The sequence below is a fragment of the Pelodiscus sinensis genome, chromosome 10 (genome assembly GCF_052426305.1).
Source record: "Pelodiscus sinensis isolate ZL-2025 chromosome 10, ASM5242630v1, whole genome shotgun sequence".
NCBI classification, from domain to species: Eukaryota; Metazoa; Chordata; order Testudines; family Trionychidae; genus Pelodiscus; species Pelodiscus sinensis.
Genome location: NC_143061.1, coordinates 56,869,713 through 56,896,810, shown reverse-complemented (window position 1 = coordinate 56,896,810; position 27,098 = coordinate 56,869,713). Strand labels below are relative to the sequence as shown.

Genomic DNA, 27,098 nt, shown 5'->3' with positions numbered 1-27,098 from the left:
GCTAAGGGTTAGGGTTAGAGAGAACACATTTCCAGACACATGGCAGAGGAGAAAAACGACCCCTGACACCGCTCCATTTTGTTTGCTCCTGCCCTGATTCTCTGGACTGTGGATTTATAACTAAAGGACACATGGACTGAAGCTTCCCACCTTTTCGTATTATCAGAGACGTCACAAGCCAGTGGCACCTGCTACAACCCTGGGACAAGGACTTTGCAGTGATCACTGTGTCTATGATCAGTTATTAGCTCTCTTCTTTTCTTTGATTGGTGATCCTTTAGGTTTTAGCTCCTACGGGACTGGCATCAGTATGATTAGTGGGTAAGATCTGAGTTATTGACCAGCCTATGTGGCTGAACCCTGGGATTAGAAGGACCCTGTATTTGATCAAACTGGTTTTCAGTAACCATGTATCACAGAGGCCGGTGGCTGAGTGGTGAGCCAATGGCTGGACTGCCTAAGGAGACTGCATCTTCTCTTTCTTCTTAAGGAAAGTGGCGAGACAGAAATGCACTTTGTTAGTGGCTCGGTACAATCGAACGATAGAACCACCAGCAGTTCGGGGTGAGTCTGCCTATTTCTTAGCAGTTTGGCCTAAATGTGGCCTCCTCAGCTGTGACCCTCTGAGTCAGGATGACCAGCAGTTTGGGGCAATCCCTGCCCACATAGGGCTCATCTAGACTACGCGGAAAGGTCGAAAGAAGATATGCAAATTCCATGGGAATTTCCATATCTTCTTCTGATCGCACTTTCGAAAGCAGAGCTTTCAAAAGTGAAAGTAATGAAGATGCAGACCCCGCCCTTTGTCTAAAAGCCACGTAAACCTCCTTTTTTGAGGAAAAGCGGATTTTCAACAAAGGGGGCGGTTTGCCAAAAAAGGTATGTCTTAATTACTTTCACTTGGAGGTTTCGAAAGTGCGATCCTCTTTCGACCGTTCCACGTAGTCTAGATACGCCCCTTGGGCAAACAACTCTGAACAGGAAACAGCCAAGGAAATAGCAGGCGAGTCCCGGCCCTCCGCTCAGCAGAGCACTCGCGCTCTGAGGCCAGGGTCTGGAGAGAAAAGTCCTTGTCCTGTGGAACGCGAGCAGGGCCTTCCCCTCTCAAGGCCTGTGTCACGTCTGGCCCGAGGGGGACAGGCCAGCTGCTGCTCCGTCTTTCCCAGGGGAGTGCAGGGCCGGGCTGACAAGAGCTGCTCAGGCCGTTGAGTGCTAGGGACGGACAGAGCACCCCCAGCACAATGGAAGGGCAGAGTCAGCAAAGCGCAGAGCGGGGGGGCAGCAGAGTGAGGGAGAACATTCAATTCCAGCAAAGGACTGATGCTGGGCTGCTGAGCTGCGGCAGCGGAAGCCAAGTGAGCAGAGCTGCAAGCTGGAAACGGGCTGGCGTCCGATTCCAGAGCCGGGCTCTCTCCTTGCTTCCCATCCCTCTTCTCTCTCCGCACTCAGCAGCCTTAGCCAAGCACACAAACGCGAAACATTTCCCGGGCACTTAGTGATTTGTGAAGCCAAGCTGTGATCAGTCCCCCAGACGGAACCCTTCCTCACCCAGGGATAGCCCCACAGGCAGCTGGCACAGTGGGGTGCTGAGAGAGGAGGCTACCCCACAGCACATATTACTGGATCGCTGCAGTGAAGTGCATTCTCCAGGCCCAGCCGCCCGCCCACCCCAAAGGAGAAGCCTGCCGTTTGCCAGCACTCGGGGAAATGGTGGCCCTGCACACACCTGGAAGGAGGCCTGAGAGAACAGTGAAAAGATCTGAGCACTCCTGGAGGTGGGACTGGGCACACTCATCTGGCAAAGGGGTGTGGTTCCCGGGAGAGCTGGGAACAGGCAATGGAGCGGGACAAGGCAACTTTTCCCTGCAGTAACAATATCCACCACCAGCCCCGGTGAGACCTGGCTTCTCTCATCGCGCGTCGGTAAAACCGCGCCTGTGCCTCACGGCGGTCACCACGCAGACACTGAGGCCTCGTGGGCCAGGGGAGGGGTCAGCCCGCCAGCATCTTCTTCAAGATCCGCTCAGAAATCCTGCCTGGCAAACGGCCCAGGCTCCTTCCCACGGATTCCTTTGCCAGCGGGAGTCTTCTCTCCCACACAAGCAACCCAGCGACCCATCCCTGCCTGCCGACGCCTGGGCCGGGCTGGGCCGAAGGGCTGGCAAGCCCGTTGCCTCGTTATCTAACGCAGAAGCCCAGCCTGGTGGGACCACGCAGGCGTCGGAGCTTCCACTGATTCTGCTGCACCAGCAAAGCACGGACCGAAAATCACTAGGAAAGTCACAAAGCAGCCTCCTGGATTCCCTCCCCGCCGGCCGAGGCCAGTGCCCGGGGCCCCCTCTCCTGGCAGAGCTACAGGGACACAGGGGAGCCCCACACAGCAGCACAGGGAGCAGCTGTGGCCAAGCCTCCTCACAGCCCTCCCCGGGGAGCCCCCAGGCCAGAACCGGTGTGGCTGGGGTGGGTCGGAGGGAGGCTGACAGCACATGGCTCATGCCCAGCTGAGGGGATTAGCTGCTCTCTACTTGCCCTCAATGGCTGCTTTGTTCGGTGGCTGATGAAAACCCCTCTGTCAGCAGGGCACTGGCTTCACTGCTCCCTTTGTCAGGGACGCTCCCATGCCAGCCACCGTGACAGACCGGAGCGCTCACCCTGCAGCCACCTGCCGGGTCAGTGCAGCCTGGGGGAGAACCAGCCCTCTCGGCTGATGCTGCTGTGCCAGAGGAGGGGCGGGGCCTGGCAGCCGTGGGTCTGCATCCCAATAGCCCCCTCATGGGCTGGGGTAGCTCTGCGGTGCTCTGCCTCGGGTTCCCCTTCTTAGGGCTTCTCAGGAACCGCCCAGCCTGACTTGGCTGCTCCTGCGACCTGGCCCTGCCTCCAACAGCCACTTAACAAAAGCCCCCCCCTTTCCCCGGGGTACCCCAGTGCAGTCCAAAGAGCCACAAAATCCCTCCCACCCACAGCATGGAGCGGTGCTCTCAGTATCTCCTTCCAGAAGCCTCCTCCTCCTCCCCGGCCTGCAGAGGAAAATCCCTCTGGGGACAGCGCCTCGTCTCCTCTCTGACAGGCTGAGCGAAGTCACATGACCTTGCTGCCTCTCGCCACTGGCGAGGGGACCGACCTGTGTCCCGGGTGCACCCCACTGCCCCGGGGCAGGCGACAGCGCAGGGCAGAGCGCTCCAGTGACGGGACAACAATGCACCGGGAGGCATCAAGGCCCGGGGTGCGTCGGGTCAGGTCTCCTGTTACTGGCCTGGATCCCCTCTCTGGGATGTTCACCTCCGAAGGGGTTTTCTGACCTTCTTCCATCACAACACTCAGCTGTCCTGCCTTGGCTTTTACCAAAGCACACACCACAGAACTGGCCTGAGCCGCGGTGCCGCGTGGCTCCCTCCTCCGGCTCTAGGGTGAGGCGAAGGGCCAGCTGAGGGCTGCTTGTCTGCTACACTCCCACCCTTTCAATGTTACCTCCCTCTTCCGACCGTCCAGTCAGCCGCTGGACACGCAGACGGTGAGTTCGCCCCAACCCCACCTCTCCCTGCTCCCACTCCTTCCCTCCACCCAGTGCCTGCTGCCCACACTGCACAGCTGCTCAGGCAGGAGGCCACTGATCAGCAGGGCCCACCCATGGATGCTGAGCACCCACTTCAACCCCGGAACCCCCACGGAGTCGGCTAAAATAAATATTCTCTCGTCGCTGGCCGACTCTCACTAGGTCACTGTGCAGAGTTTCTCCGGCCTCCACTATGTTTCATCCTCCTTCAGTTTTAGTGGCAGCAAATTTAAGCAGGACTGAATTTATATCAAAGAAACACATGGCAGAGAAAGAGACTTGTTAACCGGGCCGAGTTCCTAAGCGGGCGGAGGCTTGCTAGGCCAGGCTGCCTCCCATGGAGCAGAGCCCTTCTGCTGTCACTCCGACTCCCCTTCTGCCCACACCCCTTCCTCCAGCAACAATCAAAACCAGCAATGGTCAACCAATCAGAACACCCCCCAAGCGGCACTTACACCCCACAAACTGGAGCGCACCGAGGCTTTCACTAGTGCTACGGCTTTTACATGGAAGATGAAAAAAGGCAAGAGGATAAACCCTCGAGGTAGCTTATCCATCATTACACCATACCCGGTGCCTGCAGAAGGGGTTACGTCTGGGCCCAGCAGAGCAAAGAGGACATCAATTGCTACCAGGTTACGATTCTCTCCTCCCGCCCCCGTGCCGGTATCTCACCACACTTTGCACAGGCCATCACTGGCACCTCGCTGTACACAGCAGTGCACAATCAGGCTCCATCTCTGGAGCGTGGCATTCCGATTCTGCCACAGGCTCATTAGATTTGTGGCTTTTTACAGCCCCCGCTGCTGGATTCCTGGGATCACGCAAGAATCGCAGCTTTTAATAGGAGGAAAAAAGGAGCAGTCTGGCTCTCCTGAGTGAGGAGGAAACCCTGAAAACGTGACCCACGCGCCTCTGAGGCGCAAAAGCCGGAAGGCAAAGAGCGAGAACGCAGAACAGCTGATTTCCAACGATTCCTTCCTAGGGCTGTCAGCCAGACGGACTCCCGGGGGCTGAGCCATGCTCTTGGGCTGGCGACACTGCCGCCCCCCCCCCGAGCATGGTGTGCACTGGCAGGGCCTCGAGGGGCTGTTTTGCCCTTAGCCGCAGCCAACCCAGTGGAAACGAATGCAGAGCTAGGGCAGCCCGCTCCCTTCAGAGCCCCGGGGCGTCTGCCTGCCGGCCAGGGCTGCTACTCACTGGTGGTGCTTCCTGTCATCTGGATGATGCACTTGGAATCCCGGCCCATCTCTCGGGAGTTGAACGGCCGCACTCGCACTGCCACCTTGACCGACGCTCCCGCCATCTTGCTGGCCCTGCGACCGCTCGCTGCAGTGGGGGTCGCGCTCCTGGCCACACAAGGAACACCTGGAAGGACCCGGAAAATCGTGTTAGGAAAAGTCCAAGTTCTGCAGGATGCTGCTCTCAGGCTGCTGCTTGGGGGTCCCTCACAGCAGCACCCCCTGCTACTAGTCAGAGCCCCAGCCCAGCGAGCTCTCCTCTGGCACGGGAAGCACCCTGTTTCCACACTCGCAGGCCCAAGACCCAGGGACTGCTTCCCAGGCAGCCGGAGAGCCCAGCCCACCCCGCTTCGACTTCCCTGGGCTGCGACCACACCAGCACATCAGGGACCTGCCCCCCACGCTCCAGGCAGCTGCTCCCTGCCGCATGTTCCAAATAGGCCTCATCAGAGGGGCCCTTGCTGAGGTCAGGGCCCCAGGCCGCAGGTACCCAGACAGCATCTGCACCAGGAAGGAAAGGGGGTTTCAAGGCTGCCTGCAGCTTTCCCACCAGCCAGCCAGTCGGTCGAGTGAGAGCTCAGCAGTAGGACTGGGTCCAGGTTTTGGCCCCCCCCAACCCCGTAATATCTAAAAAGCCATATGTGGGCCTGCAAGGGTTAGATTTGTATTCCTCTAGGCCAGCCATGAGCCCTGCTGGCAAAGACGCCAGGTGTTCTTTATCAGACGGCCTTCATCAGCCACAACTCCCTATGCTTGCTAGGTGAGAGCCGAGTATGGGAGAACAACGTGACCTCGGTTCTCAGCCCTGTGGGAATGCTGAGAGTGGCATTGGGCCAACTCACGCACACTCAGTAAACAGCTAAAGGGTAAGATCACTGGGAGTCCCGCCCCACTGGGAGTCTCACCAGGGACCTAGACCTCGAAGGGTGCCCTGGATTCCCTCAGTTAGAGCCACGCCCACTGAAGCCTGGTGCGAGGCGACAGGAACGGGACTCCCTGCAGACTGAAGAGGAGTAAGCATTTACTCTTTTATGCATTGCTCTGCCTACGCTTATTGGCGTATTACTTTGCCGTAGTTGTGTAACCATCGGGCAGTATTAAGCCTGTAATAATAGTGATGTAGTGCAATTAATAAAAACGACTATCCCTAATTAACTCTGTTTAGAATATCTCAGAATATTACTGTATTTTTAAAGGGTTTTTTTTAATTTGATGTTTGTTCCTTGTCAAGTTCTCTGAAGATCTATGGACTGGCTGTGAATTTTTTAAGTGACTGGACACTTTTTTATTGGTTTTGGTCTAAAATGTCCTGTAATGTTATTTTTATCACTACATTTTGCGTACTATAGCTATCTGTCTATCTAGATGTATATAAATAAATATCTAATACATGGCTCTTCACACTCTATCCACAGCTATTTTGGCTCTTCATCTCTCACTGGCTGGCCACCCGTGCACTGCTCTTTCAATTCCCTCTGAAGTACCCAGCCCCAGCCCCCGGCAGAAGAGACACAGACCTAGTCTGACCTAGTACAGCCCTTCTTGTGCACAGACACTGCAGGGGGCCCTGGCACTCCTCTTGCATGAGTGGCAGTAATTGTACAGCAGAAATAAGCTCCAAAACAATACTCAAAAACACTGCAGACTGATCCTGCAGCTGTTACTCCCCACCCAACCCCTGAGGGGCGCTGAGCCTCTGAGGGTCTGTCTACCTGCATCATAAAGCCAGGCTCAGTCAAAATTCAGCCCAGTTCTCAGTACCAGCCACACGCGAATCTGCAAGCACAGGAGAGCAGCCCCGAGCTGGAATCCCACAGTGACCCGGTCATGGTGCAGTGTGGATGTAGCATAACCCCGTCCATAGTCAGAAGGGCCGTTGTGTAGTGGGAGCCCCAAGCCCAGGGGTACAACGCAGGGCTTGGGAACACTGTGTCCTCAAGTGCAGGTCCCCGCGGGGGGCGTTTCAGACCATGAGAACAGCCCAGCTGAGACCACCCACCAACCCCCACGTTATTGTTCTGTGACATCATACCCCAGAACTGTTGTGGTGTTGGCTTCCAATAAACACGCCAAAACAAGTCCCTCATCCAAGATGGGGGCCTGCTCTGCGCTCCCCAAAAGCGTGGGGTGGGGTGGGGCTCCAGCCACATGGGGCTCCAGCAGCAATAACGCCCAGGAGCCCCGGGCCCTTGTGAATCACTGGGCTCTGAAGCAGCCCCCCGCCTTTGCCTCCCCCACACCCCGGCAACAGGCCAAAGAGCCAAACACAAGGAGTTCTAAACCGGACAGTAGCGGAGACAATACGTGGTGGAAGCAGACACTTCCATTCCAGCCACAACGCCTTCTGCAATTGCTGGTCAAAAGTTATTTTTCTATTAAAAGACTGGGCTGGCCCCACATGTCCCAGAGTGGCTCTAGAGCCGCCGTCAGCCTGCCCGTCTCAGCAGAAGGGCACGTCTGTTCCAAGACGCTGCTGAACGAATGCAGATTGCGTACGCGGCACTGCCCGCAGTCAACGTATTTAAGAGCCTGAAAGGACTCAAGGACGACAGCTGCTACGTGAACGATGAATAATGCGCCTCCCTGAAGTCCAGTGATGTGACCTACCACGTGAAGGAAGGGATTCAATCACAGCTATTCGGATGAGGAGCAAAACTGAGATTTCACCCTGTTGGATCATAGAATCCTAGGGCTGGAAGAGACCTCAGGAGTCATCAAGTCCAGCCCCCTGCCCAAGGCAGGACCAATCCCAACTCAATCAACCCAGCCAGGGCTTTGTCAAGCCGAGATTTAAACACCCCTAGGGATCAGGTCCCGGCAGGCGTAAATCAGCATCGCTGCACTGAACTCAATTCAACAGACCCCCAGTTGGTGGAAATCAATGAGGCTCTTTGGATTTACAGCAGCCGAGTGTGTGGCCTTTGGTTTTACACACCAGTTACACTCCCGTCAAAGTGGATTTGGGTTTGAAACCTTAGTGGACCAAAAGAAAAAGTCTTCACCTTGAAGAGAAACAGGGGAAGTGAAACTACAGCTTGTGTGGCCCCCTTGCCATGATAACAACATTGCCGGATCGCTGGTCCAAGGCTCGGTCTAGGAAAGGACCCAGATGTGTCCTATTTAAATTAGGGAGGGGTCAGTCCTTGCTGGGAATGTGCATTCAGGGGGCCAATATTGCCAGATATCAGCTGGGAACCGCTGCCACTGAGGATCCCACTGGGCGAGGATTATCAGCCATCAGCACATTGACTGGCAATCTGCAAAGAGCCATGCACATTGGAGCAAGCCTGAAGGGAAAGGGGTCTATGTTCATGGAGAGGGCCCAAAGCCTCTATGGGCCCCCAGACCCTTTGCCTTAACCCTGGCCCCAAGTGCACAAGGAAAGGGACACCGAAAAGATGCAGGGAGGCTGGGACAACTTGGGATCAGAACCAAGGTGGTCTGGGTGGCGTTGGCTGAGCATTTCCTTGAGGGTTTGAAATTATGCTCAACTTCCACGGGCTCTTCCCCTCGCTGACACCACGTACCAACCCTCCCCCAGCTGAAGGAGGGGTTGTGCCTGGGCAGCTCTTAGCCTGTTTGGGGCACAGAAGGGGGGGGAGAAAGCAAGAAACTTTCCCAGCCTCTGTGGCTGGCCAGCTGCACGCAGGAGAATGGCAGCAGCTACAGATACAGAACAAGACTGGGAAGGACTCAGCAGAGAGACTGGGTAACAGATCTGCTGCTGAAAGTGGCCACAGCGCCGTTTTCTCCCTTTTACTGGCTCGGTCCAGCTGCTGATTGCTGCTCTGCCTGCTCCCACATTTGCCATTGCCTCTTTGGGAGCCCACGGCCAGCACCAGGCAGGCTTCTGAGTCTCCTGTCGATAGATCTGGAGTCCGTCTCTGCTCCTCTAGGCCACCTTCTTTCTCTTCCCAGGCATGTCCGTATTGCCGCTTGAGGTGAGCACTGTGCTGGAGGCATCCTGGGAGCACACCCTCCTAACCGCGGCCATCAGCATCTCCGTACCACAGCTGATGCTGTAGACTGGCTTGCTCAAGGAGGTCTGGTGTTGCAAGAAACTCTTTCCAACGGGCTCAAAGATCTCTTGCAGGCATTTACTTTAGAACGAGTTCATCTTCCGACTTGCTGTTGTAGATTTCCTTGGCTCTGCTCCGTGGAGGAGGACAGACCCGATGCCCATGTTGAAAGTCGTATTTACTATTCCAAATCTTACCAAGTTCATGCAGTCTGTTTGCTGCTTTGGGTATTCGTTGCTGAACACTGAGCACAGTTTCACTAGAATTACCGATCTCAGGCTAGGCAGGCAGAATGACTTCCAGAGTTTCTCCTTTCACTGGTTGCTTTGGGACATTGGTAGCCATACATTCTGTCTTCCCCTTGTCGATAATCAAACCAGCTTGTTTTGCTGTATCTTCCCAAAGCCGGGTCTTTTCTTCCCTGGGGTGATGCTCTGCTCTAAGCAAGGGATACAGGGTAGTCTATTATTCCTCTTACTGTAGGAAAGAAAAGATGCTACTGGAACAATATGGCTTTTCTGTAGCCGTGTTGGAAGGCCTGTGGTAGGCCTGAACCAAGCCTTCCTCTGCAGCCAGACTGAAGAGCAGCAGCCATTAGCTGTAAGGCCTAGTCACATAGGGTATGTCTATACTAGCTCGTTAATTCGAGCTAGGTAGGCAAATCAGGCAACCGGAGTTGCAAATGAATCCCGGGATTTAAATATCCCCGGCTTTATTTGCATGTTCCCGTCTGGCCACCATTTTTAAATTCCGCCCCCCCCCCTCCCCAGGGGAAGGGGAGTTACAAACTTGGAGCAGTCCAGGGAATCCGATGCAGAGAGGTGCTGTGGGAGAGAGCAGGACAAGAATTTTTGGGCCAGGCTTCTTTCACCATAAAGTTTGTAGGGGAGGGTCATGGACGGCGCACAGCTGATGAGCAGACCGCTCACGGAGACGGACCCAACAGACATTGGGGGAGCCATGTCCATAAAAAGATATAAACAGGATAGATTAAACATTGTATGAATTATCCTGGATGACTGAAATCAGAGTGAAACGCTGCTTCAGGGCTGGGTGAGTCAGATGTTGCCACTATGTTTCCTGCCTTGGAAGAAACCAATTTCCTGTGCATCACCCTTTTATCTAATCTAGAGGAGAACGCTTGTATGTTTGTGTGCTAACGACTTGGGCACTAGAAGAGCTACCGCAAGCAGACTTTGCATGGGGTACCCTTTCCACCAGGAGACGGTTCTGAGGTACTTCTGGCAGTGCGGTGAGAAGCGGCTTCCCGGGGGAAGCGGCGGGGACAGTCACTCACTAATGCCGGCGGCGGAGGCACGAGGGGAGGGGCGGCGCTCCGATCGGCAGCTGCCCCACTCGCCTCTACCAGGCCGTTCCACTGCGCAGGCACTCAGCCTGGGCCCTTCCCTTCCGCCGGCGGCTGAGGGTGGCCGAGTGGCGGGCTGGGGCTCGTGACTGCCGCTGGGGGCAACTGCAGGTGCAGCAGGGCAAGCCCAGCGGGGAGGCAGCGGCGGTGGTGCTGGGAGCAGCCCAGGGTCTGGCGCAGCTTCCTGGTCGCGTGGCGGGGAGCCCAGCACCTGCTCGCCGTGGCCCGCGGGAGAGGGGAGCCCCCGGCGCAGCCCCATGGTGCGGCAGGTAGCGGGGTGAAAGTTTCAGGGCGGGAGGAGGGGTCGTTGCCCCCTGTGGCACCTGCAGCCCCAGGCATGAGCTGGGCTGCCCTGCTCACCCTAGGGCCCGTGCTCACCCCCTCCCGCCCCTCACACGGGGCACCCCCGGCAGGACCCCACCGCCCGCCAGGTAACTCCAGCTCGTTTGAAATAATATAAAACATGGGTGTGGTCTGTACAGACGGGCAAGACAAAGCTGAGCCCATATATCAGAGCAGGAAAGAATGAAACCTGTAAAACATAGTAAAGCTCCTATTTTAATTCACGTTACTCAAGTGACATTTAAAATAGACACGTCGAATCCTGCAGTCCCCTTACTCGGTTTTTACCCAGTTCTTATTCTAGGCAAAATTCCCATTCATTTCAAACAAAGTTTTGACTGAGTGAGGACCGGAGAAGGACAAAGGACACCAGGATTTGGTCCCGTGCTAATACAGGTTCAACTTCTCTGGCCCAGCGATGGCCCATGGATGAGCCCCAGCGGCTGAGAGTGGGGCCAGCTGGTAATATAGCCGCAGAGGGGCTGGCAGCTGGGAGCGGAGCCGGACTAGTGACTGGAGGTCCAGCCAGGGCTGGGAGTGCAACCAAGCCGGCAGCCAAGGCGCCAGGAGCTCAGCCAGTCCAGCAGCACTGGGGCCAGAAGCAGAGCTCAGTGCCAAGGTAGGCAGTGGGGCTGGCGGCTATAAGGAGATCCTGGGAGCAGGGGCCAGCAGTCAGAAGGGGAGACTGGCGACCCCTGAGAGAGGCTGGAGACCAGCAACAGATGGGCCAGCACAGACTTCCCCTGGTCCAGCAAACTCCCTCGTCTGGCACCAGCCGGGTCCCAAGGGTGCAGGACCAGAGAGGTCCAACCTGTATCAGAGCTGGCCAGGAAATGATTTATTTTCCCTGCAAATATTTTTTATTTAAAAATAAGTTTTCCCTGAAATACTTTGTTTTCGTCAAAAAATCGAAACTGTAGCTGGTTGGAGAATGGAATTCCCCGCTCAGAGGAATTCCAGTGTTTCAACATATATTTTTGTGCTGCGATCGTGGAGCAATTCAATCACTGCTGTGACTACCACTGGATCTTGAGGTCTCGTGTCCATCCAGAGCTGAGCGGGTAGCTATGCCAATAGCTGTCGTACCTCTAGGCAATTGTTCATGATGTGCCTGACAATTTGCAGGGCTTTGTGCTGACTCAGTCTGAAACAGCAAAACAGCAAAAAATTCACATAATGAAAAGCTGAGAAAAAAAATGGATTCAGAAATACTGAAATGAAAAAAACCTGACTTTCAGTCATCATGAAGTGTTTATTTCAAACTGTAGATTTTGAACTTTTGCTCGGAATTGATTGTTTGGCTGAAAATGATAATTTGAAACAAAATCTTCCTGTTGAGCAGCCATTTTGAAACTAAAAAATGAATTTGTGAACGTTCATTCAAAATGAAATTTCTCGTTACAATCTTCTGACGCATATTTTCCCAAGAAACTTTAGATGAAACCAGACAAACTTTTTGGCCAAAATATATTTTAAACGTTGTTTTTTCAACAAAGCTCTGCAAAAGCCTTGTGGATAAGGGAGAAGCAGTGGACGTTCTATACCTAGGCTTTACTAAAGCATTTGATATGGTCTCACATGACCTTCTTATCAATAAACTAGGGAAATACAACCTAGAAGGGGCTACTCTAAGGTGGGTGCATAACTGGCTGGATAACCGTACTCAGAGAGTAGTTATTAATGGTTCACAATCCTGCTGGAAGGACATAACAAGTGGGGTTCCGCAGGGGTCTGTTTTGGGACTGGTTCTGTTCAATATTGATTTAGATGATGGCATAGAAAGGACAATTATTAAGTTTGCAGATGATACCAAGCTGGGAGGGGTTGCGACTGCTCTGGGTGATAGGGTCCTAATTCAAAACGATCTGGACAAACTACAGAAATGGTCAGAGGTAAACAGGATGAAGTTTAATATGGACAAATGCAAAGTGCTCCACTTAGGAAGGAACAATCAGTTTCACACATACAGAATGGGAAGCAGTACGGCAGAAAGGGATCTAGGGGTGTGACGGCGCGTTGGGGTCCCCCGTCTCCTGCACCCCGAAATGGCGCAAACAGACTGCACCAGCCAGTGGAATTGAGGGTGGTTTACTGCTCCTCCAGCACAGCGCAGCACAGATGTAATCTGGTCACAGGAACTGGGCTAGGATGCCTCAGGCCCCCTTGAGATGGGGGAGACTGGGCCCCTAAACTCCAGCTCCTCTCCCTAGGCTGTCTCATCCATGCCCTCCGACAGCCAGCAACCAACTCACTCACTTCCAGCCCTGCCCCCCAGCCAAGGCAGCATTCCACCTTCCTTTGTTCCTCTCCATGGGGGGTGTCTGGCCACTGGTTTGCATAGTGACTCATCCTGTTTTGCTGGGTCGTGGTACCCACAGCAGCCAGTGGGGGTTCCCCCAGAGCCAGCAGCATAGAAACCAGCCAGGTACCCCCACTACGTCACAAGGGGTCATAGTGGATGACAAACTAAATATGAGTCGTCAGTGTGATGCTGTAGCAAAAAAAGCAAACACGATTCTGGGATGCATTAACAGGTGTGTTGTGGGCAAGACACGAGAAGTCATTCTTCCGCTCTACCCTGCACTGATGAGGCCTCAACTGGAGTACTGTGTCCAGTTCTAGGCACTGCATTTCAAGAAAGATGTGGAGAAATTGGAGAAGGTCCAGAGAAGAGCAAGAAAAATGATGAAAAGTCTAGAAAACATGAGCCATGAGGGAAGACTGAAGGAACTGGGCTTGTTTAGTTTGGAAAGGAGAAGATTGAGAGGGGACATAATATCAGTTTTCAAGTATCTAAAAGGGTGACCCAGGGAGAAGAGGGGAGGGGGGAATTGTTCTCCTTGGCCTCTGAGGACAGGACAAGAAGCAATGGGCCTAAACTGCAGCAAGGGAGGTTTAGGTTGGACATCAGGAAACACTTCCTACCTGTCCGGGGGGTTAGACACTGGAATCAATTGCCCAGGGAAGTTGTGGAATCTCCATCACTGGAGATATCGAAGAGCAGGTTGGGCAGACACCTGTCAGGGATGAGCCAGACAGTGCTCGGTCCTGCCGTGGGGGCAGGGACTGGACTCAGTGACCTCTCAAGGTCCCTTCCAGCTCTAGTGCTCTAGGATTCTAAATTTGTATTTAAATTGGCAATTTTTGAAAAAAAAGCGTTTTGTAGGAAAGTGCTGAGCAGTGCCAGGTAACATATTGAGGCTTGTGCTTTGTATGTAAATTTGGCCAGGGATCGGCCCACTTTTACCACAGGTGCATAGGAGTTAGACAGGAGCGAGGCCCAAGGCCACCCTTGCTGGCTGCACTGGCAGATCACGCCTTTTGGAAGAGAAGGGCTGTCACTCGTATCCCTCATTGCCTGTCTACGAGCTGCTTCCTTGGGAACCCCCACGCTACAGTTCAGAGAGCCCTGTCCATCTGCCCGGGGTGCCACCGCAGGTCCATAGCAGAACGGCACCGCAGAGGCAGAGTAAGCCGGCCCAGGGCCACGTGGGTGCTGTCAGGTGGCATTGTCAGCATCACGGCGACCCAGGCCCTTCGGCGGCATGGTTCAGTGCGGGCTTGGAGGGGAGCCCCCACGGGCCCCTTCCTGAAGCACACGCACGTTCCTCGGGGAGTTTCCCTCCAATTGGGCCACCAAAGGCCCAGACCTGCTTAGTGCCCAGTCTCCTGCACACTCACAGCCTGAGTCAGGGACGCGTCTGTGACACCGGGACATTTATGGCTGGGAGACAAACGAAAGGCCCATCAGACCGTGCTGATTAATCCTGGTTGATCTGGTTAATTTAGGAGGGATTAAGTAACGAGCTTTCCCTTAATCCATGGCACTGCCTGCTCCCCACCCCACATGGCTCAGCCCACTGGGGCACACAGGGGAGCATGCCCCCTCCTGGCCCAGGGGACGTGGCAACAGCAGCTCCCATGCAGGAGACTCTGCTGCCTCTGTAGCTTCCTGACGCTTGCCCGCCCAAGAGCTCAGAAGCGACGCTGAGGGTGTGAGGGGGGACACGGCAGAGCGCTGCTGAAGCAGCAGCCACAGCTTCTGGAGCCGGAGCACTCCCTCTGCCATGCCACGACCCAGCAGTGCTCCCATCTCCCCTTCCCCCCATGCTGACCCTCAGGATGGCGGACGGCTCAGTATGACCATTCCACAGGAAATCAGGCAGCCATCTAGCATCACCAGGCGCCTCCTTCTCCCCCTCCCCATGCTGCTGGGGTCCCGAGTCTGAACCCCCCAAACACTGCCCACACAACAGCTCTCACCGCCAACGCCTTCAACAGGCAGGCGGATCACAAACTCCAGTGAAAATCTCTCCCCTCCCCTCCCCTCCTTGGCGCCCAGAACTCCCCTTTGCAGAGCTGGTAGAACCCAGCCAGCTGCTTCCCTGCCCTGGGGCTAAGCAGGAGCCCATAACGGGTGCAGTTTCTGAATCAATAATTCAGTACACTGAGTGCAGTGCGGAAGTCAGCACTGGCTGTTCTCACCAGCCACACGCTGGGCTCTCTGCTCTTGGTGGGAGGCAGACGGGGCAAGGGGAGCAGCTGTCGGTCATGGGCTCTCTGCTCTTGGTGGGAGGCAGACGGGGCAAGGGGAGCAGCTGTCGGTCAGGGTGAGGGGAGAGACGGGAGGTCAGGGTGAGGGGAGAGACGGGAGGTCAGGGTGAGGGGAGAGACGGGAGACGAGGGGAGCGGCTGGAGGTCAGGGTGAGGGGAGAGACGGGAGACGAGGGGAGCGGCTGGAGGTCAGGGTGAGGGGAGAGACGGGAGACGAGGGGAGCGGCGGTCAGGATGAGGGGAGAGACGGGACGAGGGGAGCGGCGGTCAGGATGAGGGGAGAGACGGGACGAGGGGAGCGGCGGGACGAGGGGAGCGGCGGTCAGGACGAGGGGAGAGACGGGACGAGGGGAGCGGCGGTCAGGGTGAGGGGAGAGACGGGACGAGGGGAGCGGCGGTCAGGATGAGGGGAGAGACGGGACGAGGGGAGCGGCGGCCAGGGTGAGGGGAGAGACGGGACGAGGGGAGCGGCGGCCAGGGTGAGGGGAGAGACGGGACGAGGGGAGCGACGGGATGAGGGGAGCGGCAGTCAGGGTGAGAGGAGAGACGGGACGAGGGGAGCGGCGGTCAGGATGAGGGGAGAGACGGGACGAGGGGAGCGGCGGTCAGGATGAGGGGAGAGACGGGACGAGGGGAGCGGCGGTCAGGATGAGGGGAGAGACGGGACGAGGGGAGCGGCGGTCAGGATGAGGGGAGAGACGGGACGAGGGGAGCGGCGGGATGAGGGGAGCGGAGGTCAGGACGAGGGGAGAGACGGGACGAGGGGAGCGGCGGTCAGGATGAGGGGAGAGACGGGACGAGGGGAGCGGCGGTCAGGGTGAGGGGAGAGACGGGACGAGGGGAGCGGCTGGAGGTGAGGATAAGGGGAGAGACGGGACGAGGGGAGCGGCTGGAGGTGAGGATAAGGGGAGAGACGGGACAAGGGGAGCGGCGGCCAGGACGAGGGGAGCGGCGGCCAGGACGAGGGGAGCGGCGGCCAGGACGAGGGGAGAGGTGGTCCGGACGAGGGGAGAGACGAGGGGAGCGGCGGCCAGGGTGAGGGGAGAGACGGGACGAGGGGAGCGGCGGCCAGGGTGAGGGGAGAGACGGGACGAGGGGAGCGACGGCCAGGGTGAGGGGAGAGACGGGACGAGGGGAGCGACGGGATGAGGGGAGCGGCAGTCAGGGTGAGGGGAGAGACGGGACGAGGGGAGCGGCGGCCAGGGTGAGGGGAGAGACGGGACGAGGGGAGCGACGGGATGAGGGGAGCGGCAGTCAGGGTGAGAGGAGAGACGGGACGAGGGGAGCGGCGGTCAGGATGAGGGGAGAGACGGGACGAGGGGAGCGGCGGTCAGGATGAGGGGAGCGGCGGTCAGGACGAGGGGAGCGGCGGGACGAGGGGAGCGGCGGTCAGGACGAGGGGAGCGGCGGGACGAGGGGAGCGGCGGTCAGGACGAGGGGAGAGACGGGACGAGGGGAGCGGCGGTCAGGACGAGGGGAGAGACGGGACGAGGGGAGCGGCGGTCGGGACGAGGGGAGAGACGGGACGAGGGGAGCGGCGGTCGGGACGAGGGGAGAGACGGGACGAGGGGAGCGGCGGTCGGGACGAGGGGAGAGACGGGACGAGGGGAGCGGCGGTCGGGACGAGGGGAGAGACGGGACGAGGGGAGCGGCGGTCAGGATGAGGGGAGAGACGGGACGAGGGGAGCGGCGGTCAGGGTGAGGGGAGAGACGGGACGAGGGGAGCGGCGGTCAGGGTGAGGGGAGAGACGGGACGAGGGGAGCGGCTGGAGGTGAGGATAAGGGGAGAGACGGGACGAGGGGAGCGGCTGGAGGTGAGGATAAGGGGAGAGACGGGACGAGGGGAGCGGCGGCCAGGACGAGGGGAGCGGCGGCCAGGACGAGGGGAGCGGCGGCCAGGACGAGGGGAGCGGCGGCCAGGACGAGGGGAGCGGCGGCCAGGACGAGGGGAGAGACGGGACGAGGGGAGCGGCGGCCAGGGTGAGGGGAGAGACGGGACGAGGGGAGCGACGGCCAGGGTGAGGGGAGAGACGGGACGAGGGGAGCGGCGGGATGAGGGGAGCGGCGGTCAGGACGAGGGGAGAGATGGGACGAGGGGAGCGGCGGTCAGGGTGAGGGGAGAGACGGGACGAGGGGAGCGGCGGTCAGGGTGAGGGGAGAGACGGGACGAGGGGAGCGGCTGGAGGTGAGGATAAGGGGAGAGACGGGACGAGGGGAGCGGCTGGAGGTGAGGATAAGGGGAGAGACGGGACGAGGGGAGCGGCGGCCAGGACGAGGGGAGCGGCGGCCAGGACGAGGGGAGAGGTGGTCCGGACGAGGGGAGAGACGAGGGGAGCGGCGGCCAGGGTGAGGGGAGAGACGGGACGAGGGGAGCGGCGGCCAGGGTGAGGGGAGAGACGGGACGAGGGGAGCGACGGCCAGGGTGAGGGGAGAGACGGGACGAGGGGAGCGACGGGACGAGGGGAGCGGCAGTCAGGGTGAGAGGAGAGACGGGACGAGGGGAGCGGCGGTCAGGATGAGGGGAGAGACGGGACGAGGGGAGCGGCGGTCAGGATGAGGGGAGAGACGGGACGAGGGGAGCGGCGGGATGAGGGGAGCGGCGGTCAGGACGAGGGGAGAGACGGGACGAGGGGAGCGGCGGTCAGGACGAGGGGAGAGACGGGACGAGGGGAGCGGCGGTCAGGACGAGGGGAGAGACGGGACGAGGGGAGCGGCGGTCAGGACGAGGGGAGAGACGGGACGAGGGGAGCGGCGGTCAGGGTGAGGGGAGAGACGGGACGAGGGGAGCGGCGGCCAGGGTGAGGGGAGAGACGGGACGAGGGGAGCGGCGGCCAGGGTGAGGGGAGAGACGGGACGAGGGGAGCGGCGGCCAGGGTGAGGGGAGAGATGGGACGAGGGGAGCGGCGGCCAGGGTGAGGGGAGCGGCAGTCAGGATGAGGGGAGCGGCAGTCAGGATGAGGGGAGCGGCAGTCAGGACGAGGGGAGCGACGGGACGAGGGGAGCGGCGGTCAGGATGAGGGGAGAGGCGGGACAAGGGGAGCGGCGGTCAGGGTGAGGGGAGAGACGGGACGAGGGGAGCGGCGGGACGAGGGGAGCAACAGTCAGGATGAGGGATAGGGCCCAGTGTCTGCAGCCTCTAACCACAAATCACTTTGCTTCACCGTTTAACCAATGGCTGCCACCTGTCGGCAACAGAGCTCTTTCTTTCTGACGCACTGACCCTCTCTAAAGCGATGCTCCTGGGGCTCAGGCTGCAATGCAGTGCACCCAGGCTGAGCCAGGGAAACACGGTTAAAGGTAGGCATGTGCATCAGTGCTTTCCTGAGACAGAGCACTCAGCGCCACCCTGGAGCGAGGCTACGCCCTGCAGATCAGCTAGGGTTGCCAACTGTCTAATCACAAAAGCCCTAACACCCTTGGCCTGCCTCTTCCCTAAGGGCCCGCTCCTGCCCCACCCTGTACCCTCCACCCCACTTCCCTCCATCACTCGCTCTCCCTCATCCTCACTCACTTTCGCCAGGCTGGGGCAGCAGGGTGGGAAGCAGGCGAGGGTGCGCGGTGCAGGCTCTGTCCAGACAGCCCTTGGCTCAGGCGGCTCCCAGGCAGTGGTGCAGCGGGGCTAAGGCAGGCTCCCGGGAGCTGTCAGGATATCCCTGTGGCACCTGGAGAGGAGGAGGCTCCGCCCCACGTCTTCCATTGGCCACAGTCCCCAGTAAATGGGAGCTGAAGAGTCAGCACTCGGCAGCCTGCACAGTCGGCTCCCAGCCGCTGCCAGCTCCTGGCCCTGGCAACTGCCGGCAAGCGGGCTCTTCTGGGGGCTGCCAGCGGCCACAGACTGCGGGCTGGAGGGGGTCCCAGGAGCAGCCGGGCGTTTAACCGATACCTGGAACCAATAAGCATTAGCTAACAGGTTAAACTCTCACATCCCTAGTTTAAAATCTCCCCTTTCGTCTTCAGCAGCCTCTGGGAGAGCGAGTCCAACTCTGGGAGACTCCCAGCAAAGCCAGGAGGGTTGGCAACCCTATTCCAGGGGCGCCTTACCCTGTATTCCGGGGGGGGGGGTTCTCCACCTGGATCTGGACTCAGACCGGGTTCTGCTGGCTGAGCTGGAACCAGCCTAGCAATCCAGCAGGAGCAGAACCCAGCTGCGCCTTTGCACAGCTCCCTGCAGCACTGAAAGCACCCTCAGAGGTGCAGGTTCCTGGACACTGCGTGACTCGGAAACGTGTTTCACGCGCTGCGCCTGCCTGCCGAGCGAGTGCGTCTCGCACAGGCACTAGAGGGCCAGGAATTGCTGGGTGGGGAGCCAGACGTTGTCTTCTCTGGAGCGGTCCAGAAATCAGCAGCCTTGAGAGGCGTGTTTTGGGGCTCACTACCGGGGTCTCATGTTCCAGCCAGAATTCTCCCTACTGGGGCCTCCGAATCCAGAGCACCCACAGCGGGGAGCCCTCTTCCGAGAGCTCCGGAACTGGTGACGCCGCTGCCGCTGGCCCTGGGCACAGGGTGAATTCCACCCTCAGCGATTCACAAGAGCCCACGTCTCGGCACTGAAAACTCATCCAGAGATCAAGTGATTGGGGAAGACCCATTTCCCCGGGAGGTGGGGAAGCGCTGGGCTGGGTTCCCTAGGGAGGAGGCGGAATCTCCATCCCTAGAGGTTTCTGAGGCCAAGCTTGACAAAGCCCTGGCTGGGATGATCGAGTTGGGGCTGATCCTGGCCTGGATGCCCCATCTAAGGTCTCCGCAGATTCTACGTGACGCGGCAGCGCTTGGGAGAGCATCGCCGTGGGCAGGATCAGCTCCCCAGGACTGCAGCCCGGACGCGTTGCTGCTGGCAGAGGCGTCACTGTGCCCATCGCTGCCAGGGGAGGAATGCCAGTTTATACCAGCCAGGCACGTGGCCTCATCTCTGGAGTTGTTTCCAAGACAGGTGGCTGCACGACGCGAATGAAACAGGCCCAGAGACACCTGCAGACTGATGGCATTGGGCGGGGAGGACAATGGCCTGGCACTAGCTGGCACCACTCTATGCCGAGCATCAGCTCCCCTTCTTTTCCCAGATCTTGCCCTCCCTCCTCTCATCACTTTGCTTTTCTCTGCCACGCGGACCCAGCCAGCCTCACGAGAGGAGGCACTTGGCTCTGACAGTCCCCTCTTGCATTATTCCCTCGCTCGTGTGCACTCCTCGTTTTACTCCCTATCTCACTTGAAAACAAATGTGCCGACGCAGGGAAGGGATATGAATCCAAAACACCAATTCCCTTTACAATGATGGGGGGGACTGGGGAGTTTGCCAGGTGTGCACAGGAGGGACTGCTCGTCGGTGCACAGGCCAGCCCCAAACCTGGCTGCAGCCTCTGGGAACTACCCCAATGCAGCTAACAAGTAAAGCAGCAGCAAAGTCTAGTGGGTAGGGCACCGGCCTGGCAGTGGCAGTGGCCTGCTGGGTGGGCTGGGCAAATCACTTCCCTTTCTCCTGCCCACTGCGGCCCTGTCTGGTCAGGCTGCCAGCTCGCGAGGGCAGCAGTCGGTCCCGTCTCACTGGGGCAGATGCTGCTGAAATGCAAACAGGAGCGCCATTGAGAGCAGCTGAGCTGGGAGCCCGGGGCCAGAGGCCCCTTCTCAGCCAGGGCTGCCTGTGTGCGCGCAGGGTCGCCTAGCCGCTCGGTGAGGAGCTAGCCCGGCTGAGCCCCGTGGAGAACTCAAACGTACGGCAGGGCTCTCGCACCCCGCTCGACCACGGTGCAGGCAGGCAGTAAGCAGGGGGCAGGCTCCCGAGCCAGGCGGGGCGCTGCCGCTCACAGCAGGCCACGGTGCAGGCAGGCAGTAAGCAGGGGGCAGGCTCCCGAGCCAGGCGGGGCGCTGCCGCTCACAGCAGGCCACGGTGCAGGCAGGCAGTAAGCAGGGGGCAGGCTCCCGAGCCAGGCGGGGCGCTGCCGCTCACAGCAGGCCACGGTGCAGGCAGGCAGTAAGCAGGGGGCAGGCTCCCGAGCCAGGCGGGGCGCTGCCGCTCACAGCAGGCCACGGTGCAGGCAGGCAGTAAGCAGGGGGCAGGCTCCCGAGCCAGGCGGGGCGCTGCCGCTCACAGCAGGCCACGGTGCAGGCAGGCAGTAAGCAGGGGGCAGGCTCCCGAGCCAGGCGGGGCGCTGCCGCTCACAGCAGGCCACGGTGCAGGCAGGCAGTAAGCAGGGGGCAGGCTCCCGAGCCAGGCGGGGCGCTGCCGCTCACAGCAGGCCACGGTGCAGGCAGGCAGTAAGCAGGGGGCAGGCTCCCGAGCCAGGCGGGGCGCTGCCGCTCACAGCAGGCCACGGTGCAGGCAGTAAGCAGGGGGCTGGCTCCCGAGCCAGGCGGGGCGCTGCCGCTCACAGCAGGCCACGGTGCAGGCAGGCAGTAAGCAGGGGGCAGGCTCCCGAGCCAGGCGGGGCGCTGCCGCTCACAGCAGGCCACGGTGCAGGCAGTAAGCAGGGGGCAGGCTCCCGAGCCAGGCGGGGCGCTGCCGCTCACAGCAGGCCACGGTGCAGGCAGGCAGTAAGCAGGGGGCAGGCTCCCGAGCCAGGCGGGGCGCTGCCGCTCACAGAAGGCCACGGTGCAGGCAGTAAGCAGGGGGCAGGCTCCCGAGCCAGGCGGGGCGCTGCCGCTCACAGCAGGCCACGGTGCAGGCAGTAAGCAGGGGGCTGGCTCCCGAGCCAGGCGGGGCGCTGCCGCTCACAGCAGGCCACGGTGCAGGTGGGCAGGCAGTAAGCAGGGGGCAGGCTCCCGAGCCGGGCAGGGCGCTGCCACTCACAGCAGGCCACGGGCTTGGCAGGCCTGCTCAAAGGGGCAAAGCGTGCCAGCCCCGTGGTGCAGCGGGAGGGCCGAAGTGGAGCAAGGGGCACAGCCTGCACTGGCCCAGCAGCTGGAAGAAGCCCTTGGGGCCACTGCTGGGTCTCAAAGTGGGGCCAGGGCTCCTGCCGTCTCCGTCAATTCCGATGGAGGCTGCTGGAGCTGTGCAGCGACACCCGCCCTCACGGGGCCCCGGGGCTGGCCCATGGAGTCCAGGCTCCAGAAGGGAGACAGGAGCCCTTCCCAGTAGCCAGGCTGTTTCCTGGGGGCAGGATGAGCAGCCCTGGTGCGCAGAGCGAGCACACAAGGGCCGTGGGGCGCAAGACGAGCACCACTCTGCTGGCCTCGCTGTGCCCCTTGTGTGGAACGGCAGGACGGGAGCGGGCAGGGCCGATACGCAGGCTCTGGGGCCTGGCTCCCCATGGGGGCTGGGGGCAATGGCGGCTCACGCTACCCCAGTATCGGGTCACTGGCTGCCGCTGCCCACGGGGGGCGGGGCAGGACGACAGGCACTGCGGGCGATGCCCCCCCGTCTGCAACAGAGCAGAGGGGCCGAGTCCCCATTGCCCTGCAGTCACTGAGCCCCTGAAGGGCAGAGCGGGGACACGCAGGGCTGGGACCGGCTGCTCACGGGGCAGGCCCACGGGGACAGGCCCTGGGGGTGCCAGCAGAGAGCAGCGCTAGGCCTAGGCACGAGTACTGGGCGTTTCAGGACTGGCTTAGTAGCCAGGGGCCCCGCTCTGACAATCCACTGGCCATCTGGCACCTCCCCCACGGTGGCCAGCACGTCCGTCCCAGGAGCCCCGTGGCACAGAACGGGTGCAATGCTCGAGGAGCTAACGGCTGCAGGTTTGGGCCCCGGGCCTTGCTGAAGCCTTGTGTCCTAGCGAAAGGGGAAGCAGGGGAGGGACTCCCAGAAAAACAGTGGCAAATAATCAGGGCTGAAATCTGATGAGCGAGCATCTTTGCCCCCCTCCCCCTTCTTACCCACTGTGTTCAGCCAGCCACCTGCCCACCGAGGACTTGCCATCCGCTCGCTGCACTTGCATGTCCCTGCCCTCTGCCCAGCATAGGGCTCGTCAGCCCTCTCAAGTTACTCAGTCACCTTGGGCGGGCGACTCCGAGGAAATTCAAGGCTCACAGGAAGTGGCCCTGGTGATGCAAGAGCAGCTATCCCGCCCCAAAAGGACAGACAGACACACGGACCTGAGCCCATGGCAAGAGAGCACACCAAGCAGGGGCTGAGATCCTGCCCCGCAGGGGGTGGTAAGAAGTCTGCTGACATTATTTACAGTGGTGCGAGCGCACTGCGTGTGGGTGCGCGCATGCCACGGCCGCCCAGCCAAATGTCCAAATGCAAGGTTGCACTCTGCCTGCCGAAATGTGCCCCGCTCTAAAACCACACACACACACACACACTTACTTGCTGGGTTGCACTCTGCCTGCCTAAATGTGCCCCGCTCTAAAACCACACACACACACACACACACACACACACTTACTTGCTGGGTTGCACTCTGCCTGCCTAAATGTGCCCCCCTCTAAAACCACACACACACACACACACACACACACACACACACTTACTTGCTGGGTTGCACTCTGCCTGCCTAAATGAGCCCCGCTCTAAAACCACACACACACACACACACACACACACACACACACTTACTTGCTGGGTTGCACTCTGCCTGCCTAAATGTGCCCCGCTCTAAAACCACACACACACACTTACTTGCTGGGTTGCACTCTGCCTGCCTAAATGTGCCCCCCTCTAAAACCACACACACACACACACACACACACACACTTACTTGCTGGGTTGCACTCTGCCTGCCTAAATGAGCCCCGCTCTAAAACCACACACACACACACACACACACACACACACACTCTTGCTGGGTTGCACTCTGCCTGCCGAAATGTGCCCCGCTCTAAAACCACACACACACACACACACACACACACACACACACACACACACACACACACACACACACACACACCTGTCCTAACCCAGGGGAAGTGAACTGAGCTAGCATGCTGTGCGCTGTGCTGCTGCCATTAGCGTCTGAAAAGCAGTACCCATCCCTCCAGACCGGGAAATAAATCTGTCCACATTCGCAGGGCATCACGTGCACACTCCAGCCAAACCTCAAAAGAAGAAAAGGGCAGCGTGGCCCTCCCTGGCTTTTCAGGAGCCATTCACCCACCCCCTGCCACAGCGACCCCAGGGAGCACTGCCACAAGGGCCAGAGCAGACACGGGCTGTCTCGCAGACGCGTTAGTTCCATGTGCATCCTCTTGCCCATCATCTGTTGGGGTTGGTAATGAATCCTAGCGACTGCAGGTTCACTTCTCCTTGTGCTGCTGTTCTAGCTGGCGGTCCAAGATGGGAAGACCTGTTTTGCAGAGCCCTTTCTCTTGGTGGAGGGATAAGCTTCCAAGCGAGACAGCTAGAAATCTGGGGGCACTGTGGCAGGAACTCCCAGCTGCTCTGTGACGGCCAAGGCAGCCGGCTTACGCTGCTTCCCCCTGCAGTCTGATCCCTGAACTATTGCTGAGTATTTGCTCTCCACCAGGCCAGGCTCATAGGACCAAGCTGTGACAAGCAGCGTTTCCCAGCAGGGCTGAAGCCAATAGCCACAGGTTTCAGCAGTGAAATGGCACCTGTAGGTAAAGTCGACTCGGGAATCTTTGGGGTCCGTTGGCAGGAATGTCTGGTACCATCCCATTCTTGGCAGGCTCCAGGGAGCCGACAGACACGCCCGAAGGCACAGCTGAGGCCGGCAGGAATGGCGTTTCTTTGTTAGGAGCCAGTGCCTCCCTGCAGCGCTGTGCCTGGCCTCGGCAGGAGAGAGGTGCCTCACTCTGGCCTTCCCCGTGCGCACTCAGGCACCAGCCACAATCAGCGCACTCAGCCAGGCCCACGGGCAGCCATGTTGTTCCCATGTTGTGGCCTTGAGTGACAAGAAAGCAGACAGGTGCTCTGCACCCTGACCCTCCAGGTCTGCCACCTCGGCCCCGAGGCACAAGAGCTGGACTGGGGGGGGCAGGGTACGCTGCCATCTGGGCCATGTGCCACCTTAACCGTCCCAGGCTAGAGCCAGGGCTTGGAGCCGTCTCAGCTCAGGCCGCAGGGTAGCTCAACTGCGGAGCAGCGGGACACGCCCTCCCCCTTTCCCCTAACACCAACACACACACACCTGCTCCCAGCCCTATCACGGCAGCCTCGACAGCCTGCAAAATGGCTGACGCCCAGCCCGTTCCCTGCCAAACCTCGGCCCAGCCCCTGGGGATCCTGGAAGGAGCCGCGAAGCCCTCTCCCTGATGGGTAACGGCTTCCCCCACGAGCATCGGACAGGAGCGTGCACCGGACTGCCCTGCCAGGACACCTCCCACCACGCAGGGCCATCCGCAAAAAGCCGTCTAGGCCGTGCCCCTCCCGCAGTCCCTGGGCACGCGGGCTGTGGAAAGCAGCCAGGCAAGGGCCACCAGCAAACCCAGAGGCGGACCCAGCCAGCGAGACGGACATTTTGTCTACACGCTCCCTGCCCTGTTCTGCCAGTCCGGAAAACGCCGCGGCACCCGGGATCCAGGCAGAGGGACTTGCTAGAACCCCCAGCAGCCGGGCTCCCTGGCTCGTGCCCACCGGCCCAGCCCCATGACTCGGCGTTCTCTCCCTTCTGTCCCTGCCAGGGCGGGGTGACGGTCGCTCGGCACTGCCCCCGCCCGCTCCTGCCCGGCTTCTCTGAGGCTCTGCCGCTGCTGGAGAGCGCAGGGGAGAGGGCTAAGGGCTGCCAGAGAAGAGCCCTAAGGAGCAGCCACCCCTGTGGCTCAGGAGCGAAGCCCAGGACAATTCACTGCCCCAGGGCCTGGCCAGGCAGGGGAGATGCCGGACGCGCCCGGATTCCTGCATCCCTGAGGAGCGAGCGGGATTTGCTGTTTCCCGGAGCAGTGCGCCCCACACTGGCCTGCCCCGCCCAGCCTTCCCTGGCCTGTTTTTCACTCAGCCTCCCCCCCCATGCCAAGGGACCGGCCACACCGGCGTGACATCAGCCGGCCCAGCCCTGCCGCAACCAGGGCCTTGCCCCTCTCTGTTTGGGGGGCAGCTCTCGCCCGCTGCCCCGCGCAGCCAGGAGACACAGGGCACCAGGGGCCGCTCCTTTGGTCCGGGGGGGGGGGGGGGAGCAGGACGGCAAGCCCCTCCCCCACCTGTTCTCCCCCAGGGAATCCGAGCTCGCCCCATTGTTCTCCAGGGAGAGGGGACGCGCTCGCTCTATTGTTCTCTGGGGAGGGGCTCTCCCACCTGTTCTACCCGGGGGGGGGGGGGCCCGAGCTCGTTCTATTGTTCTCCCGGTGGGGCTCCCCACCTGTTCTCTGGGGGGGGGCCAAGCTCGCTCCCCGACCTGTTCTCCGGGGGGGGGGCTCGTCCCCTCGCTCCCCGACCTGTTCTCCGGGGGGGGGCCAAGCTCGCTCCCCGACCTGTTCTCCGGGGGGGGGGCTCGTCCCCTCGCTCCCCGACCTGTTCTCCGGGGGGGGGGCTCGTCCCCTCGCTCCCCGACCTGTTCTCCGGGGGGGGGCCAAGCTCGCTCCCCGACCTGTTCTCCGGGGGGGGGGCTCGTCCCCTCGCTCCCCGACCTGTTCTCCGGGGGGGGGCCAAGCTCGCTCCCCACCTGTTCTCCGGGGGGGGGGGCTCGTCCCCTCGTTCCCCGCGGTGGCCAATCCCCGCGGCACCTGCCGGCCGGGCCGGGATGCTCCTACCTGGGCTGCGGCTCAGCGGCTCCCTGCGACCGGCATCGGCAGCTGCACCCGGCTCCGCGCTGCTCTGAGCCGCCGCCTCGCCGGGCTCCGGACTCGGGCTGCGCCCCCGCCCCGCGGCCGCTGGTTGGCTGCGCTGCGGGCGGGGGCCGCCGCCTGACATCACGGGCGTCACTGCGGCAGCGGGGGAGGGGCCCGGGCCCCCCATCCCTGCCCCCCCGCATCGCGCCAGACCCCCATCCCTGCCCCCCCGCATCGCACCTGCCCCATCCCTGCCCCCCCGCATCGCGCCAGACCCCCATCCCTGCCCCCCCGCATCGCACCTGCCCCATCCCTGCCCCCCCGCATCGCGCCAGACCCCCATCCCTGCCCCCCCGCATCGCGCCTGCCCCATCCCTGCCCCCCCGCATCGCGCCAGACCCCCCATCCCTGCCCCCCCC

General features: G+C 60.4%; 1 protein-coding gene across 11 annotated transcripts in view; it reads right to left on the bottom strand.

The window, feature by feature from the left end:
- KIF1A (kinesin family member 1A) overlaps positions 1-26,788 on the bottom strand; it is a 143,325-nt gene extending 116,537 nt beyond the window's left edge. For all 11 annotated transcript variants that reach the window (XM_089780978.1, XM_089780980.1, XM_089780979.1 and 8 more), the window contains exons 1-2: positions 26,662-26,788; positions 4,754-4,921 (exon numbers count right to left, since the gene is read on the bottom strand). In XM_089780978.1, the coding sequence (XP_089637104.1) occupies positions 4,754-4,859 (106 nt within the window). In that variant the 5' untranslated portion in view covers positions 4,860-4,921; positions 26,662-26,788. The remainder of the gene's footprint in view (positions 1-4,753; positions 4,922-26,661) is intronic.
- Between the last annotated feature and the right edge of the window lie 310 nt (positions 26,789-27,098).